General features: G+C 41.7%; 1 protein-coding gene across 3 annotated transcripts in view; it reads left to right on the top strand.

The window, feature by feature from the left end:
* Positions 1-17,500, top strand: part of LOC134207330 (monocarboxylate transporter 2) — a 119,691-nt gene that overhangs the window by 93,500 nt on the left and 8,691 nt on the right. For all 3 annotated transcript variants that reach the window (XM_062683052.1, XM_062683050.1, XM_062683051.1), the window contains exon 3: positions 11,486-11,605. In XM_062683052.1, the coding sequence (XP_062539036.1) occupies positions 11,486-11,605 (120 nt within the window). The remainder of the gene's footprint in view (positions 1-11,485; positions 11,606-17,500) is intronic.

The raw sequence follows: 17,500 nt of genomic DNA on the forward strand, positions 1-17,500 counted from the left end.
TTTCCAAGAGTTCCTCCGAAAATCTTCCAGGAACTTCACAGGGAATTCCTGGAGGATATTTGGCAGGAATTTCTCGGGAAATGGGATTTCGGAAGAAATTCAACTCCGGGTATTCCACCGGCTGTTCCTCTGAAAATTCCTCCAGGAGTTCCACCAGTAGTTCCTCCGGGAATTCATTCAGGCTTTCTTTCAGGAATTCATTTAGGCTTTCTTTAGGAATTTATCTACAAATTCCTCCAGAAGTTCCTCGGAGAATTTCTCTGGAAGTTCCTCCGGGAGGTCCTTTAAGAATTCTTCCAGGATCTCCTGGAATTCTTACGTAAGTTCATTTGGGAGTTCATCCAGGAGTTCTAACTAGAGTTCTTCCAGGATTTCCTCCGGAAATTCTTCCTCCAAGAAATTCCTTCGGAAGTTCCACCGGCAGTTCCTCCGAGAACTCCTCTGATATTTTCTCCGAGAATTCCTCCAGAAATTTCTCCGGGAGTTCCTCCGGAAATTACTATGGGAGTTCCTCCTCAGAGGAACACCCGGAGGATTAATTTAATTTATTTAGTCTACATCTAAACAGATAACACTGAATCAACAATTTGACGCCACAATACACGGTTCGAGGCCGCATCTCTCCATCCTCGAATACGCCCCACGCTCGCCAAATCGATTTGCACCTGGTCTGCCCATCTCGCTCGCTGCGCTCCACGCCGTCTCGTACCTGCCGGATCGGAAGCGAACACCGTCTTTGCAGGGTTGCTGTCCGGCATTCTTGCAACATGTCCTGCCAATCGCACCCTTCCGGCTTTAGCTACCTTCTGTCTTCTTGCTACACACCGTCTTCTTGCACACCGCCAAAGATGGTACTAAGTACCCGTCTCTTGAATACTCCGAGTGCTTGCAAGTCCTCCTCGAGCATTGTCCATGTTTCATGTCCGTAGAAGACAACCGGTCTTATTAGCGTCTTGTACATGACACATTTGGTGCGGTGGCGAATCTTTTTTGACCGCTGTTTCTTCTGGAACCCGTAGTAGGCCCGAATTCCACAGATGATGTGCCTTCGTATTTCACGACTAACATTGTTATCAGCCGTTAGCATGGATCCGAGGTAGACGAATTCCTCGGCCACCTCGAAGGTATCCCCGTCTATCGTAACACTGCTTCCCAGGCGGACCCTGTCACGCTCGGTTCCGCCCACAAGCATGTACTTTTTCTTTGACGCATTCACCACCAGTCCAACTTTTATTGCTTCACGTTTCAGGCGGGTGTACAGTTCTGCCACCTTTGCAAATGTTCGGCCGACAATGTCCATGTCATCCGCGAAACAAATAAATTGACTGGATCTGTTGAAAATCGTACCCCGGCTGTTACACCCGGCTCTCCGCATGACACCTTCTACGGCAATGTTGAACAACAGGCACGAAAATCCATCACCTTGTCTTAGTCCCTGGCGCGATTTGAACGAACTGGAATGTTCGCCCGAAATTTTCACACAGTTTTGCACACCATCCACCGTTGCTGTGATCAGTCCGGCAAGTTTCCAAGGGAAGCTTTTATCGTTCATATGTTTCCATAGCTCTACGCGGTCTATACTGTCGTATGCCACCTTGAAATCAACGAACAGATGGTGCGTTGGGACCTGTTATTCACGGCATTTTTGAAGGATTTGCCGTACAGTAAAGATCTGGTTCGTTGTCGAGCGGCCGTCAACGAAGCCGGCTTGATAACTTCCCACGAACTCATTCACTAATGGTGACAGACGACGAAAGATGATCTGGGATATCACTTTGTAGGCGGCATTAAGGATGGTGATCGCTCGAAAGTTCTCACACTCCAGCTTGGCGCCTTTCTTGTAGATGGGGCATATAACCCCTTCCGTCCACTCCTCCGGTAGCTGTTCAGTTTCGCAGATTCTGACGACAAGTGGCTAGCTTTTGGGGCCCATCTTGATGAGCTCAGCTCATACCATCCTTACCAGCTGCTTTATTGGTCTTTAGTGTTGGATGGCTTGTGAACTTCCCTCAAGGTGGGGTCTGGTTGGCTTCCATCGTCCGCTGAACTGACGTAGTCATCTCCTCCGCTGCCTTGACTTTCACTGCCTGTACCCTCAGCGCCATTCAAATGTTCCTCGTAGTGCTGCTTCCACCTTTCTATCACCACACGTTCGTCCGTCAAGATGCTCCCATCCTTATTCCGGCACATTTCGGCTCGCGGCACGAAGCCTTTGCGGGATGCGTTGAGCTTCTGATAGAACTTGCGTGTTTCTTGAGAACGGCACAGCTGTTCCATCTCCTCGCACTCGGCTTCTTCCAGGCGGCGTTTTTTCTTCTGAAAACGACGGGTCTGCTGTCTCCGCTTCCGTCTATAACGTCCCACGTTCTGTCGGGTACCTTGCCGCAGCGCGACCGCCCGCGCTGCGTCTTTTTCCTTCAGAATCTGTCTACACTCTTCGTTGAGCCAATCGTTCCGTCGACTTCGTCCCACAAACCCGACGTTGTTCTCCGCTGCGTCGTAAATGGCTGCTTTGACTGTGTTCCAGCAGTCCCCATCGCCCCAGTTTTGGGCGCAGTTTCACCATCACCAGATAGTGGTCAGAGTCGATGTTAGCGCCACGATATGTCCTGACGTCGATAAGTGCCGTCCATCAATCAGAACGTGGTCGATTTGTGATTCTGTCTGCAGTGGTGATCTCCAGGTGTACCGATACGGAAGGCTGTGTTGGAAGTAGGTGGTGGCCATATTCTTGGAGGCGGCGAAATCAATTCGTCGTAGGTTTTCGTTCGTCAGCCAGTGAGCGTTGAACTTCCCAATAGTCGGTCTAATCTCCTCCTCTTGGCCAACCTGAGCGTTCAAATCTCCTATGATGATTTTGACTTCCGGAGTGTGGGCTATGGACGTTGATTATGCTGAAGTTGAAGAACCGGCCTTTGATCATCAACCTGCACATTCTTTCATTGATCGGCCACCCGATCACGCGCCTTTGCATATCGCCCATCACTATGAAAGCTGTTCCCAGCTCGTGTGTGTTGCCGCAGCTCTGGTAGATGGTATGATTACCTCTAAACGTTCGCACCATTGATCCCTTCCAACAAACCTCCTGCAGCGCTACGATGCCGAATCCACGGTCCTTGAGCACATCGGCGAGTATGCGTGTGCTCCCGATGAAGTTGAGAGATTTGCAGTTCCACGAACCGAGTTTCCAATCGCTAGTCCCTTTTCGTCGCAGTGGTCTTCGCCGATGGTTCCGGTCCGTACTCTCTTGTTGATTGTTCGTTGCTTAAGATTTTTAAAGGCTGGCTTGCAGGGCCTGACACCAAACCCCCTAAATTTCCGGTGGACCATGGTGCACAGTTTCACTTAGAGTCCCTCGCTGGCACTCGGACGATGATCAGCCGCCCCTAACATGGAGAACAGACGCTGTTGTGAGCCGATCCTGACAAGGAGAACAGACGCTCAATAAGATTTGCACCTCCGGAGAGGAGCAAACCCCCCCTTCCCTGTCAGCATACGACCATAGTTCCCACCGGGGTTGGTTACCCGATCTTCCCTAAGGTTGCTCGCATCCCGGCCAGCACCGCGGGGAGGTAGGGATAGGAGTTGCTGGGTAAGAGGCTAAGGACCGCGAGATGGAGTCTATTTTATTCCTTCAGGTATGCGATGTACCAATGGTACGCTTTACCCAGCTATGGCCAAGTTTTCATACTTCTCACTGTGAAAAGTGACTCGCGCAAAGTGGGTAGTGAGACGTCTCACTACTCACTTCGCACGTCTCACTTTTGACAGTGAGAAGTGGCAAATGGAAGTAAGAATTGAAACGTCTCACCTCTCACTCCTCATTTCTCACTGCTTACTGCCAAAAATGAGAACTGAGAAGCGTGTAGTGAGAACTCTCACTTGTCACTTCACACTAATCACTTTCCACAGTTGTTCACAAACACTTGTCATGATTTGGAACAAATCCTTGTTTCTATGCCCTTTGTTCCAAATGATGACAAGGACTTGTTTCTTAACCAAATAAGGATTCATTTCAAAACCTAAAAAGGTTTTGTTTTTTGAAAATCCCGATAAAGGGTTATTGCAAATTCCCACAAGGATTTTTTCAAATCCTGACAAGGATTTGTTTCAAATAATGACAACATTTTTTTCCTAATCCTCATAAAAATTTGTTCTAAATCCTGACAAGATTTTTTTTCAGGTCCTGGCAAAAATACTTTTCAAGTACATATTTGTACTAAAAAATCGTATCAACAATATTAAATGGGACCATATCGGTGATGCTCATGACTACTTTTGAAGGATTGATTTTAGCTCCGAGCGAAGCTATTTACAACTTTCTTTCGATGGTCCGGCTCTGAACCTTCGCCGAAACGAAGGAAACGAGAACACATTGACCTAGCAACGTTGGGATTCAGCGTCATCGTGAAATGTAAAGCAGCATCATTTTTCTTACCTTGTTTACAAAGTTTCGGCGTTTGCTCGTCCTTGACCGCGTCCAAGCGCAGCAGAACCTACATATTCGAATTGTTCGTCCGAGACGCTGAGCAAAACGTGCGGAAACCAACGTATGATTGTACACTTCCAACCGTTTGAATAGCCAGCTACCTCATCAGAACGGACTATTCTAGTACTGCACCAAAATAAATTCGAAATAATGAATGGCGGATGATAAGTGTCCGTCGTACATCCGCTACGCTTCATTTCGGGCACGCGGGCACGAGCACACGAACACGATGGGGCTTGCGAAAGTTTGACATCTCGTTTGATGAGGCGGCCCCCATCATCATTGGGTGCTGTTAAATATTTTCAAAGTCAATGGCGCGCTATCATCATCGTGTGTATGATTCCGGCACTGGGCCATTGCTCGTCTATAGTTCGATCGCGTGATTCGTTTGATAGAGGTACTTCCTTAAACATTTGTCTAGCCGTTTGGAACAAAACAAGCATAAGCATGGGGACATGGATGGGGAGGTAGCTGCCGTGATAACATGTTGTTTCCATTTTCGTCGGGAAGCTCAATTGAGTTCTGGTAGACCCACATATTGCAACATGAAAACAGATGGCAGCCGCTACCGGGATTCATAGTCGTCTCGTCTGTTGGGGCAGAACTCTGACCTCGTTATTCAATTGGATATCTATTTGATTGCGTGATTTCTTCTCGAATCGGAAACACTTGCTACACAACAAAGTTTTTTGCGATGAAAATTCAAATAATACTTTTTCTTTACCGGCATCGCATTCCACAATTCCACAATAAACTGTGAGATTTCTCAATTAAGTTACATTGTGGCTATAGCAAGAAAATCAGTCCCTTCAGTAATCCAATCTTAGGAAGAACTCTAAGTAATTTTTAAATGCCTAAGAATTTCACAAGTTTTCTAACTTTGTTTATTTCGCATTTGATTCTTTTTGTATGTGCATATTCAAATGAATGGGATTTATTTCATTCTTAACTTATTATCAAAGCTATAAAGATATAAGGAAGGAAGATTCTTAATCCACAGCGAAATTTTCCGTTGACTTTGACCGTTAAATGCTCTGTCTGCGTAGTCTATTTTTGGTACAAAGGTTCACATTGCATTGATGTCACCGAAAATGCATGTGACAAGAAACGTCCATAAACTGTCACATAATTCAGCTCCTTATCTTATCCGATCGATTATTTATGTGCTCGGTACACACCCACCGTCCGGCGCTTTCTATTTCCGAATAAATTTGAACCTAAATGATTTGGTCGTAAATGATTTTTCTGAACATATACTTTGAAACCAATCTCCTGACTAAGTATTTTTAAAATCATGGCTTTCTTTATCAGATCTATTCATGTACAATAAATGTACAAGAGCAACGTTAGTATTGGAAATTGATAATCTGAGTAATTATCTACAAAATTATATACGCCCAAATTGTGGAGAGCTCCAGATAAACAATTATCTGGAGGCATACTGCGGATTTCGCGATTAATAGACTTTGGAATTCCAGTTTTGGACGGTTGCACGCGCGAAAGGTATTGCGTAACAATCCCCATTGGACGTGTAGAGGTTATTACGTTTGACCCATTCAAAATTTGACATACCGATCCGATCAGCTGTACTGAACGCGGGCGTGGATTAGAGTGTCGGAGATAAGAGGTTGTTATCGGAAGCATTTTCAGCATTCGCTGTAAAAATTTCCTTAAAAGGTAATGCTTTTTTCTGCTTTAAATAAAGACAAAAAAAACATAACCAAACTGAATTGATTTTTTTTTTGTTGTCTTTATTAAGAAGAAGAATTGATTTTAAATCCGTAAGCAAATTAAATTTGAATGTAACAAAACAACTATACCAGGAGGCTTGCAAAATGTTTGTCTGGTGATAGTAATAGTGAGATAGTTATGATAATTCGTATGAAATGATAAAATGTCTGAGAACCAGAATATTGGCTGTCTACTGACTTTGGCAATGATCCCTTTTTAAAATTTGCAACGTGTTTTAGTCAGTATCATGGTTAGAGTAGATATTCAAATCGGGTTTTGTATGACTAAAAACGGGTCTACATTTAGCATAGCGCGATAGAGTCACCTGTCATACAAATCGACAGCGCTGCAGGTGGATGCATAATTGTCCCAGCAAACATGTGACAATTATGCGTCCTCCAGCAAAATAGACCTATTGAGTGATTAAGTCTCGACTCCACAAGATAATCTTCGCTACGTGCAAGTTGGGCGACGAAATGCAATCAGCTATTTTATAGATTTCAATGCGACCGACTAGTACCGTATAGAAAGTGACGGGAAAGGGCTGTTTGACCGAATACCATTCGGGGCCGTGTGCCATTTGACCGAATACCACTAGGCCGAAAGTTGTTTGGAGCAAATCCTTGTCAGGATTTGGAGAAAAATCCTTATCAAGATTCGGAGCATATCCTGGTTGGGATTTGGAGCAAATCATTGTCAAGATTTTGAGCAAAACTTTGTTAGGATTTGGAGCAAATCATTGTCAAGATTTTGAGCAAAACCTTGTCAGGATTTGGAGCAAGTCCTTGCCAGAATTTGGAGCGAATCGTTGGCACGATTTTGAGCAAGTCCTTTTCATGATTTGTAGCAAATCCTCATCAGGGTTTGGAGCAGATCCTTATCAGGATTTGGAGCAAATCCTGGTCGGGATTTCGAGCAAATCCTTGTCATGATTTGGAGCAAATCCGTGTCAAGAATTGGAGCAAATCTTTGTCAGGATTTAGAGCAAGTCCTTGCTAGAACTTGGAGCAAATCCTTGTCAAGATTTGGAGCGAATCGTTGGCAGGATTTTGAGCAAATCCTTAACAGGGTTTGGAGCAAATCATTATCAGGATTTGGAGCAAATTTCTGGTCGGGATTTGGAGTAAACTCTTGTCATGATTTGGAGCGAATCCGTGTCAAGAATTGGAGCAAATCTTTGTCAGGATTTGGAGTGAATCGTTAGCAGGATTTGGAGCAAATTTTTGTCAGAATTTGATGCAAATCCGTGTCAAGAATTGGAGCAAATCCTTGCCACGATTTGGAGCAAATCCTTGCCACGATTTGGAACGAATCCTTGCCAGGATTTGGAGCAAATCCTTGCTAGGATTTGGAGCAAATTCTTGTCTGGATTTAGAGCAAACCCTTGTCAATATTTAAAGCAAATCCTCATTAAAATTTGGAGAAAATCCTTATCAAGATTTGGAGAAAATCCTTATCAGAGTTTGGAACAAATCCTTATCATAGAGCAACTCCTTGTAAGTATTTCGAGCAACTCCTTGTCAGGATTTGGAGCGAATCGTGGGCAGGATTTTGAGCAAGTCCTTTTCAGGATTTGGAGCAAATCCTTGCCACAATTTGGAGCAAGTCCTTGTCAGGATTTGATGCAAGTCCTTGTCAGGATTTGGAGCAAATCCTTACTAGAAGTTGGAGCAAATCCGTGTCAAGAATTGGAGCAAATCCTCGTCAGAACTTGGAGCAAATCCTTTTCAGGATTTGGAGCAAATCCTTGTCAGGATTTGGAGCAAATCCTTGTCAGGATTTGGAGCAAGTCCTTTTCATGATTTGGAACAAATCCGTGCCAGAGTTTGGAGCAAATCCTTGTCAGGATTTGATACAAGTCCTTGCCAGGATTTGATGCAAGTCCTTGCCAGGATTTGGAGCAAATCCTTACTAGGAGTTGGAGCAAATCCGTGTCAAGTATTGGAGCAAATCCTTGTCAGGATTTGGAGCAAATCCTTGTCAGAATTTGGAGCAAATCCTTGTCAGGATTTGGAGCAAATCCTTGTCAGAATTTGGAGCAAATCCTTGTCAGGATTTGGAGCAAATCCTTGTCAGGATTTGGAGCAAATCCTTGTCAGGATTTGGAGCAACCCTTATCAGGATTTGGAGCAACTCCTTGTCAGGATTTGGAGTAAATCATTGTCAGGATTTGGAGCAACTCCTTGTCAGGATTTGGAGCAAATCCTTGTCAGGATTTGGAGCAACTCCTTGTCAGGATTTGGAGTAAATCCTTGTCAGGATTTGGAGCAACTCCTTGTCAGGATTTGGAGCAACTCCTTGTCAGGATTTGGAGCAACTCCTTGTCAGGATTTGGAGCAAATCCTTGTCAGGATTTGGAGCAACTCCTTGTCAGGATTTGGAGCAAATCCTTGTCAGGATTTGGAGCAACTCCTTGTCAGGATTTGGAGCAAATCCTTGTCAGGATTTGGAGCAACTCCTTGTCAGGATTCGGAGCAAATCCTTGTCAGGATTTGGACCAACTCCTTGTCAGGATTTGGAGCAAGGATTTGGTCCAAGATTTGAAGCAAAACCTTGTCAGGATTTGGAGCAATCCGTGCCAGAATTTGGAGCAAGTCATTGTCAGGATTTGAAGCAAGTCCTTGCCAAGATTTGGAGCAAATCCTTACTAGGAGTTGGAGCAAATCCGTGTCAAGAATTGGGGCAAATCCTTGTCAGAATTTGGAGCAAATCCTTATCAGGATTTGGAGCAAATCCTTGTCAGGATTTGGAGCAAATCCTTGTCAGGATTTGGAGCAAATCCTTGTCAGGATTTGGAGCAAATCCTTGTCAGGATTTGGAGCAAATCCTTGTCAGGATTTGGAGCAAATCCTTATCAGGATTTGGAGCAAATCCTTATCAGGATTTGGAGCAAATCCTTATCAGGATTTGGAGCAAATCCTAATCAGGATTGGGAGCAAATCCTAATCAGGATTTGGAGCAAATCCTTATCAGGATTTGGAGCAAATCCTTATCAGGATTTGGAGCAAATCCTTATCAGGATTTGGAGCAAATCCTTATCAGGATTTGGAGCAAATCCTTATCAGGATTTGGAGCAAATCCTTATCAGGATTTGGAGCAAATCCTTATCAGGATTTGGAGCAAATCCTTATCAGGATTTGGAGCAAATCCCTACCAGGATTCGGAGCAAATCCTTGTCACGATTTGGACCAACTCCTTATCAGGATTTGGAGCAATTCCTTATCAGGATTTGGAGCAAATCCTTATCAGGATTTGGAGCAAATCCTTATCAGGATTTGGAGCAAATCCTTATCAGGATTTGGAGCAAATCCTTATCAGGATTTGGAGCAACTCCTTGTCAGGATTTGGAGCAACTCCTTGTCAGGATTTGGAGCCACTCCTTGTCAGGATTTGGAGCAAATCCTTGTCAGGATTTGGAGCAAATCCTTGTCAGGATTTGGAGCAAATCCTTGTCAGGATTTGGAGCAAATCCTTGTCAGGATTCAAAGCAAATCCTTGTCAGGATTCAAAGCAAATCCTTATCATGTTGGGATTTGGAGCATACACTTGACAGGATTTGGAGCAAATCCTTGCCAGGATTTGGAGCAAATCCTTACCAGGATTTGGAGCAAATCCTTACCAGGATTTGGAGCAAATCCTTTCCAGGATTTGGAGCAAAGCCTTTCCAAGATTTGGAGCAACTCCTTGTCAGGATTTGGAGCAACTCCTTGTCAGGATTTGGAGAAACTCCTTGTCAGGATTTGGAGCAACTTCTTGTCAGGATTTGGAGCAACTCCTTGTCAGGATTTGGTGCAAGTCCTTGCCAGGATTTGGAGCAAATCCTTGCCAGAATTTGGAGCAAATCCCTGCCAGAATTTGGAGCAAATCCTTGCCAGGATTTGGAGAAAATCCTTGCTAGGAGTTGGAGAAAATCCGTGTCAAGAATTGGAGCATATACTTGTCAGGATTTGGAGCAAATCCTTGTCAGGATTTGGAGCAAATCCTTGTCCAGGCTTGGAGCGAATCCGTGTCAAGAATTGGAGCAAATCATTGTCAGGATTTAGAGCAAATCCTTGTCAGGATTTGGAGCAAGGATTTGGACCAAGATTTGAAACAAATCCTTGCCAGGATTTGGAGCAAACCCTTACCAAGGTTTGAAGCAAATCGTTGTCAGGATTTGGAGCAAATCTTTGTCAGGATTTGGAGCAAATCCGTGTCAAGAATTGTAACAAATCCTTGTCCGGATTTGGAGCAAATCCGTGTCAAGAATTGGAGCATATCCTTGTCAGGATTGGAAGCAAAACCTTGTCAGAATTTGGAGCAAACCCGTGTCAAGAATTGGAACAATTCCTTGTCAAGATTTGGAGCAAATCCGTGTCAAGAATTGGAGCAAATCCTTGTCAGGATTTGGAGCAACTTCTTGTCAGGATTTTTGGCTGAATAGGGCATTTGACCAAACATGTCATTTGTCGAGTAGGATATTTAATCGAATAGGTCATTTGAAAAGTGAAAAATAAGGTGTGAAAATGGAGATGGATGGAGATGGAAAAGGGATAAGGATTTGGACTGACAAGGATTTGCTCCAAATCCTGACAAGGATTTGCTCCAAATCCTGACAAGAATTTGCTCCAAATCCTGATAAGGATTTGCTCCACAAGGATTTGCTTCGAACCCTGACAAGGATTTGCTCCAAATCCTGAAGAGGATTTGCTCCAAATCCTGACAAAGATTTGCTCGAATTCCAGACACATTTCAAAATCTCATGGCAAATGCTTCAACTGACTCGAATTTTAACGGAAATGCTTAAACTGGATGAAGGTATGCTACCTGTCATAACTAATGCATTCTCGACCATAATCAGTGGGTGTCAATTACATCCACAAACTATAAACACAGCACAATTCACCGTAATCATCATAATTGAATAATCAAACCAGCGATATACCTAGTCAATGTTTGTCCAACTTTAACTATGATTTGCACCTTCGATATCTGTCCGGTGGAAATCTGCTTATCTCCGAAATTAAATTAACTTTCCATCAAGAAGTTTAATTGAATCACGACACTGACCGCCAACCCAAGTTAGTCGGAATACTAGAGCGCAAATATCATCTCACCTGTGTGCAACAAGAAAGTGAATCAGTCCACCGCAATTTACAAATGCTATTAATTCCAGCACAACTTTCACCATCATCATCATGCCACGTGCACCCACCGTAGATATCTTGACCTCACTTATCTTGTGCTAACCGAAACGAACGTTCTTTTTGCTCCACATTTTCACAGCTGATGGCATCACCTACTCGTTCGGCATGTTCTACCTCAAGTTTCTGGAGTACTTCAACGAAGGCAAGGGCTACACGGCATGGATCGCATCGATACTGGTCGGTGTGACACTTTGTTCCGGTAAGTAAGCATGCATCACGTTATCAATAAATAATACGGTAGCTGCAGCTCATGAAGGGGTACAGTCCGGGGGGAATCTGTTATTGATTTACACTTGAAACCACTGACGACGATGCTGGTGGCATTGCGATATTGACCTAAAGGATTCACTCGCTGCTGGGTGGCTTTTTGCGCTATTGTTGAATATCTCAACAAGCGGGGCGGGGGGCTCTGTTTGGAGTGGTTGCTTATGGTATTTGGGTAGGAGGATTTTCCCTCGAGCGCGAGGAAAATAGGCATGAGTAACCACTTGAGCGGAGCTTTTGTTTTTACGAACCGGTCGGGTTCGCCGGGCTCAATGTGACGGATCATTGCTCGAAGCACGTGAACTTTCCTTTCAATCATTCAATTAAATTGAATTGAAGTCTTTTTTATTATTATTGTATAGATTGTTTTGTCCTTAAGGACGCACGCATGCTGCGTCGCAGCAATGCTGGAATAATTAAAATGACAGTTGTGCGTTTCTTCCGTATTGAGTGGTGTGCCTTTGAAATCGCGAGAGATTTTGATTTGGATTCCAGAAGGATTGTCCTTAAAGTATATCTTAACGCCAAAACTTTGATTTATAAAGCTATAATCTGTCTCTATAAACCATGCCTATTTGGCAGATCTGTATGATTATTTTTATAACAGTAACTATGAAATGGGTTTATTGGATCTTCGGTATCGTTAAAAAGACTTATTCTTGTCCGGTCGACACTGGCTTAAACTCAATGTGGAAAATCGTATGAAAGCATTATCTAGCATACACACGCCCGAGCATGTTTGTCTAACACAGGCTCCACGCATCGGTTTGTCAAGCATCAACCAATTTGTACTCAACACTCAATTTGTACAACTAACAAAAACACACAAGAACGACTAAACTGAGCACCAGTTCAAGCATGCTTACGTTGTTTTTCAAAAATCAAAGCTGGTAACATAACTCTTTTTTAATTTCAAATAGATTTCATAGACTGATTTTCAACCCACCCAAATTGACCTTTCCCGTAGAAAATTGTATCTCGTTTTATTGTCTCAGTTGATTCTTTGGCTTATTTAAGGTTAACTATCTCAAAAAAACATATTTATGAAGCCTCTGATTATTTCTAAATCCAAATCCAATCCAAATCCAAATCCAATTCAATCCAAATCCAATCCAAATCCAATCCAAATCCAATCCAAATCCAATCCAAATCCAATCCAAATCCAATCCAAATCCAATCCAAATCCAATCCAAAACCAATCCAAATCCAATCCAAATCCAATCCAAATCCAATCCAAATCCAATCTGAATCCAATCCAAATCCAATCCAAATCCAATCCAAATCCAATCCAAATCCAATCCAAATCCAATCCAAATCCAATCCAAATCCAATCCAAATCCAATCCAAATCCAATACAAATCCAATCCAAATCCAATCCAATCCAAATCCAATCCAAATCCAATCCAAATCCAATCCAAATCCAATCCAAATCCAATCCAAATCCAATCCAATCCAAATCCAATCCAAATCCAATCCAAATCCAATCCAATCCAAATCCAATCCAATCCAAATCCAATCCAATCCAAATCCAATCCAAATCCAATCCAAATCCAATCCAAATCCAATCCAAATCCAATCCAATCCAAATCCAATCCAAATCCAAATCCAATCCAAATCCAATCCAAATCCAATCCAAATTCAATCCAATCCAAATCCAATCCAAATCCAATCCAATCCAAATCCAATCCAAATCCAATCCAAATCAATCCGAATCAATCCAAATCAAATTCATTCCAAATCAATCCAGATCAATCCAAATCTAATCCAAATCAATCAAATCCAAATCCAATCCAGATCAATACAAATCCAAAACCAATCCAAATCCATTCCAAATCAATCCAAATCCAATCCAACCAATCCAAATCAATCAGATCCAGTACAAACCAATCCAAATCAATCCAGTCCAAACCAATCCAATCAAATCAATCCAATCAAATCCAAATTCGGTCCAAATCAATCCGGATCCAGTCCAAATCTAATCCAAATCAATCCAATCCAAATCAATCCAAATCAATCCAAATCCAATACAAACCAATCCAAATCCATTCCAAATCCAATCCAGTCAAATCAATCCAAATCAATCAAATCCAATCAATCCAAATCAATCAATCCAATCTAAACCAATCCAAATCCAATCCAAATCTAATACAATTCAATCCAAATCAATCCAAATCAATCCAATCAATCAAATCAATCCAAATCCAATCCAAATCAATCCAATCCAAACCAATACAAATCAATCCAAATCAAAACCATTCCAAATACAATCCGATCCAATCCAAATCAATCCAAATCCAATCTCAATCCAGTCCAATCCAAATCCAATCCAAATCCAATCCAATCAGTAAATCCAGTCAGATCCAATACAAATCAATCCAGGTCAACCAATCCAAAACCAATCCAAAACCAATCCAAATCCAATCCAAATCCAATCCAAATCCAATCCAAATCCAATCCAAATCCAATACAAATCCAATCCAAATCCAAATCCAATCCAAATCCAATCCAAATCCAATCCAAATCCAATCCAAATCCAAATCCAATCCAAATCCAAATCTAATCCAAATCCAATCCAAATCCAATCCAAATCCAATCCAAACCCAATCCAAATCCAATCCAAATCCAATCCAAACCCAATCCAAATCCAATCCAAATCCAATACGAATCTAATCCAAATCCAATCCAATCCAAATCCAAATCCATTCCAAATCCAATCCGAATCCAATCCAAATCCAATCCAAATCCAATACAAATCCAATCCAAATCCAAATCCAATCCAAACCCAATCCAAATCCAATCCAAATCCAATCCAAATCCAATCCAAACCCAATCCGAATCCAATCCAAATCCAATACAAATCCAATCCAAATCCAATCCAATCCAAATCCAATCCAAATCCAAATCCAATCCAAATCCAAATCCAAATCCATTTCAAATCCAATCCAAATCCAATACAAATCCAATAGAAATTCAATCCAAATCCACGTCCAATCCAAATCCAATTCAAATCCAATACAAATCCAAAACCAATCCAAATGCAATTCAAATCCAATAGAAATTCAATCCAAATCCAATCCAAATCCAATCCAAATCCAAATCCACTCCAAATCCAACCCAAATCCAATCCAAATCCAATCCAAATCCAATCCAAATCCAATCCAAATCCAAATCCAATCCAAATCCAATCCAAATCCAATCCAAATCCAATCCAAATCCAATCCAAATCCAATCCAAATCCAAATCCAACCCAAATCCAATCCAAATCCAATCCAAATCCAATCCAAATCCAATCCAAATCCAAATCCATTCCAAATCAAATCCGAATCCAATCCAAATCCAATCCAAATCCAATCCAAATCCAATCCAAATCCATACCAAATCCAAATCCAATCCAAATCAAATCCGAATCCAATCCAAATCCAATCCAAATCCAATCCAAAACCAATCCAAATCCATACCAAATCCAATCCAAATCCAATCCAAATCCAATCCAAATCCAAATCCAATCCAAATCCATTCCAAATCAAATCCGAATCTAATCCAAATCCAATCCAAATCCAATCCAAATCCAATCCAAATCCAATCCAAATCCAATCCAAATCCAAATCCATTCCAAATCAAATCCGAATCCAATCCAAATCCAATCCAAATCCAATCCAAAACCAATCCAAATCCAAACCAAATCCAATCCAAATCCAACCCAAATCCAATCCAAATCCAATACAAATCCAATCCAAATCCAATCCAAATCCAATCCAAATCCAATACAAATCCAATCCAAATCCAATCCAATCCAAATCCAATTAAAATCCAAAACCAATCCAAATCCAATCCAAAACCAATCCAAATCCATTCCAAATCCAATCCAAATCCAATCCAAATCCAACCCAAATCCAATCCAAATCCAATACAAATCCAATCCAAATCCAATCCAAATCCAATCCAAATCCAATCCAAATCCAATCCAAATCCAATCCAACCAATCAAATCAATCCAAATCAATCAAATCCAAATTCAATCCAAATCAAATCGAATCCAATCCAAATCCAATCCATATCCAATTCAACACCAATACAAAATCAATACCAAATCCAATCCAAATCCAACCCAAATCCAATCCAAATCCAATACAAAACGAATCCGAATCTAATCCAAATCAATTCCAAACACAATATAAATCCAATCCAAATCAAATCCAATCCAAATCCAATTAAAATCCAAAACCAATCCAAATCCAATCCAAATCCAAAATCCATTCCAAATCCAATCCAAATCCAATCCAAATCCAATCCAAATCCAATCCAAATCCAATCGAAATCCAAATCCAATCCAAATCCAATCCAAATCCAATCCAAATCCAATTGAAATCCTATCCAAATCCAATCCAATCCAAATCCAATCCAAATCCACAATCCAAATCCAACCCAAATCCAAATCCAATTCAAATTCAATCCAAATCCAATCCAAATCCAAATCCAATCCAAATCTAATCTAATCTAATCTAATCTAATCTAATCCAATCCAAATCCAATCCAAATCCAATCCAATCCAAATCCAATCCAAATCCAAAACCAATCCAAATCCAATCCAAATCCAAATCCAATTCAAATTCAATCCAAATCCAATCCAAATCCAATCCAAATCTAATCTAAATCTAATCCAAATCCAATCCAAATCCAATCCAAATCCAATCCAAATCCAATCCATTCCAAATCCAATCCAAATCCAATCCAAATCCAATCCAAAACCAATCCAAATCCAAATCCAATCCAAATCCAATCCAAATCCAATTTAAATCCAATTTAAATCCAAACCTAATCCAAACCAAATCCAATCCAAATCCAATTTCCGACGACGCGTCTTGTGATTTAGCAAACAACAAACCATTTCCCGACCGTCTTCGAGACGCGCCTTGTGATTTTGCAAACTGAAATATATCTTCTTCTTCTTATTGGCATTACATCCCCACACTGGGACAGAGCCGCCTCGCAGCTTAGTGTTCATTAAGCACTTCCACAGTTATTAACTGCGAGGTTTCTAAGCCAGGTTACCATTTTTGCATTCGTATATCATGAGGCTAGCACGATGATACTTTTATGCCCAGGGAAGTCGAGACAATTTCCAATCCGAAAATTGCCTAGACCGGCACCGGGAATCGAACCCAGCCACCCTCAGCATGGTATTACTTTGTAGCCGCGCGTCTTACCGCACGGCTGAGGAGGGCCCCGTGCTGAAATACATCACTCGTCACAATTTAACCACTTGAATTGAACTTACCTCATGAAATAAGCGACAGGATCCAAAAAATCGACTGGCAGGATCGCCAAAATGTGTAGCCCTAAATGGCCGGAACGAAGTGTTGACGGCGACTCCCCGTGGATGCGTGTGCACGCCGCGGAGGTCTGACTGGAAGAGGCAAAATCATGGCTTGCTGCTCGCCGAATGACACGCTGATGTGTGAATCTATTATAACACGCTGAAGGCATTTTACTCAAACCCCACAGAATTAATTTAACATTGATGACTAGTTTTTTTTTTGAAAAAAAAGATACTTATTCTCGCATGCGTTATAAAAAGTTTTTTTTTTAAGAGGAATCATATTGTCGTGCGTTCTTAAATGCGCATACATACAGAAATCACTTCTACTTGTCGAGCTAAGACATGCTTTAAAATAAAGAATGATGCAGAGAAATATGCAAGCTTCATATCTTATCTTAACATCTACCGGGCATATACATTCTTCGAAAAACGGGATCTTGCCTTACACTACTAAGCAAATGTCGGAATGTAATGAAGGAATCATATCCTGTGTTGTCTTCTGCCGGACGAA

This window comes from Armigeres subalbatus, chromosome 1, assembly GCF_024139115.2.
Source record: "Armigeres subalbatus isolate Guangzhou_Male chromosome 1, GZ_Asu_2, whole genome shotgun sequence".
NCBI lineage: Eukaryota > Metazoa > Arthropoda > Insecta > Diptera > Culicidae > Armigeres > Armigeres subalbatus.